Source organism: Phaethon lepturus, unplaced genomic scaffold, assembly GCF_000687285.1.
Source record: "Phaethon lepturus isolate BGI_N335 unplaced genomic scaffold, ASM68728v1 scaffold31393, whole genome shotgun sequence".
NCBI lineage: Eukaryota > Metazoa > Chordata > Aves > Phaethontiformes > Phaethontidae > Phaethon > Phaethon lepturus.
Window position 1 is genome coordinate 2,703 of NW_010531697.1, and position 560 is coordinate 3,262.

Below are 560 nucleotides of genomic sequence, written 5' to 3' on the forward strand. Positions count from 1 at the left end.
AGTGTGACAGCCAGGAGCCAAGCACAGCCTTACCTGGTCTCTGCAGAAGAAAGGGCCGGGCTGGGCACTGCAGACTTGGCACATGGAGTCTTCCAGGTACGGGTCAATCTGAACCTGTGCAAGAACCAGGCAGTGAGCATGGAGTGGTGCTGGGGCTGACTGCCCACTCCCTGGGTGCCAACGCACCACCCTGGGTACCCCACATCCATCACCAACACCCCTCACAGCAGGCAGAGCAGCAGCCTGACCATCTCCCTCTGCTCCCACAGGGATACAGGGCAGGCTGCACGGATCATGCTGCTCCCAGCAGTACCACCCATCACACACAGATTCAACTCCCCAGGCTGCCCCATCACCTCCACTCACCTTTTTAGTAAACTTGGTCGTTTTGATTTCCACAAACGCAGCGGTCACTGCCTTCAGATAGCTGCGCTGGTTGTTAAAGGTGACACGGCCAGACCCTGGAACAGGCCAGACCACAAGCGTTAGACTGATCCGGCTCCTGCAGCAGGAACCAACAGAGGCTGAGAGCGAGCTGCTGCCAGCACCAGCCCTTCCCC

The 560-nt window shown here is 58.9% G+C and overlaps 1 protein-coding gene across 1 annotated transcript in view; it reads right to left on the reverse strand.

Annotated features, from left to right (window-relative positions):
- Positions 1-560, reverse strand: part of CPEB1 (cytoplasmic polyadenylation element binding protein 1) — a gene marked incomplete at its 3' end in the record, with an annotated part of 35,007 nt that overhangs the window by 819 nt on the left and 33,628 nt on the right. Inside the window, exons 9-10 of the mRNA XM_010284646.1 lie at positions 367-461; positions 34-114 (exon numbers count right to left, since the gene is read on the reverse strand). Coding sequence (XP_010282948.1) covers positions 34-114; positions 367-461 — 176 coding nt within the window. The remainder of the gene's footprint in view (positions 1-33; positions 115-366; positions 462-560) is intronic.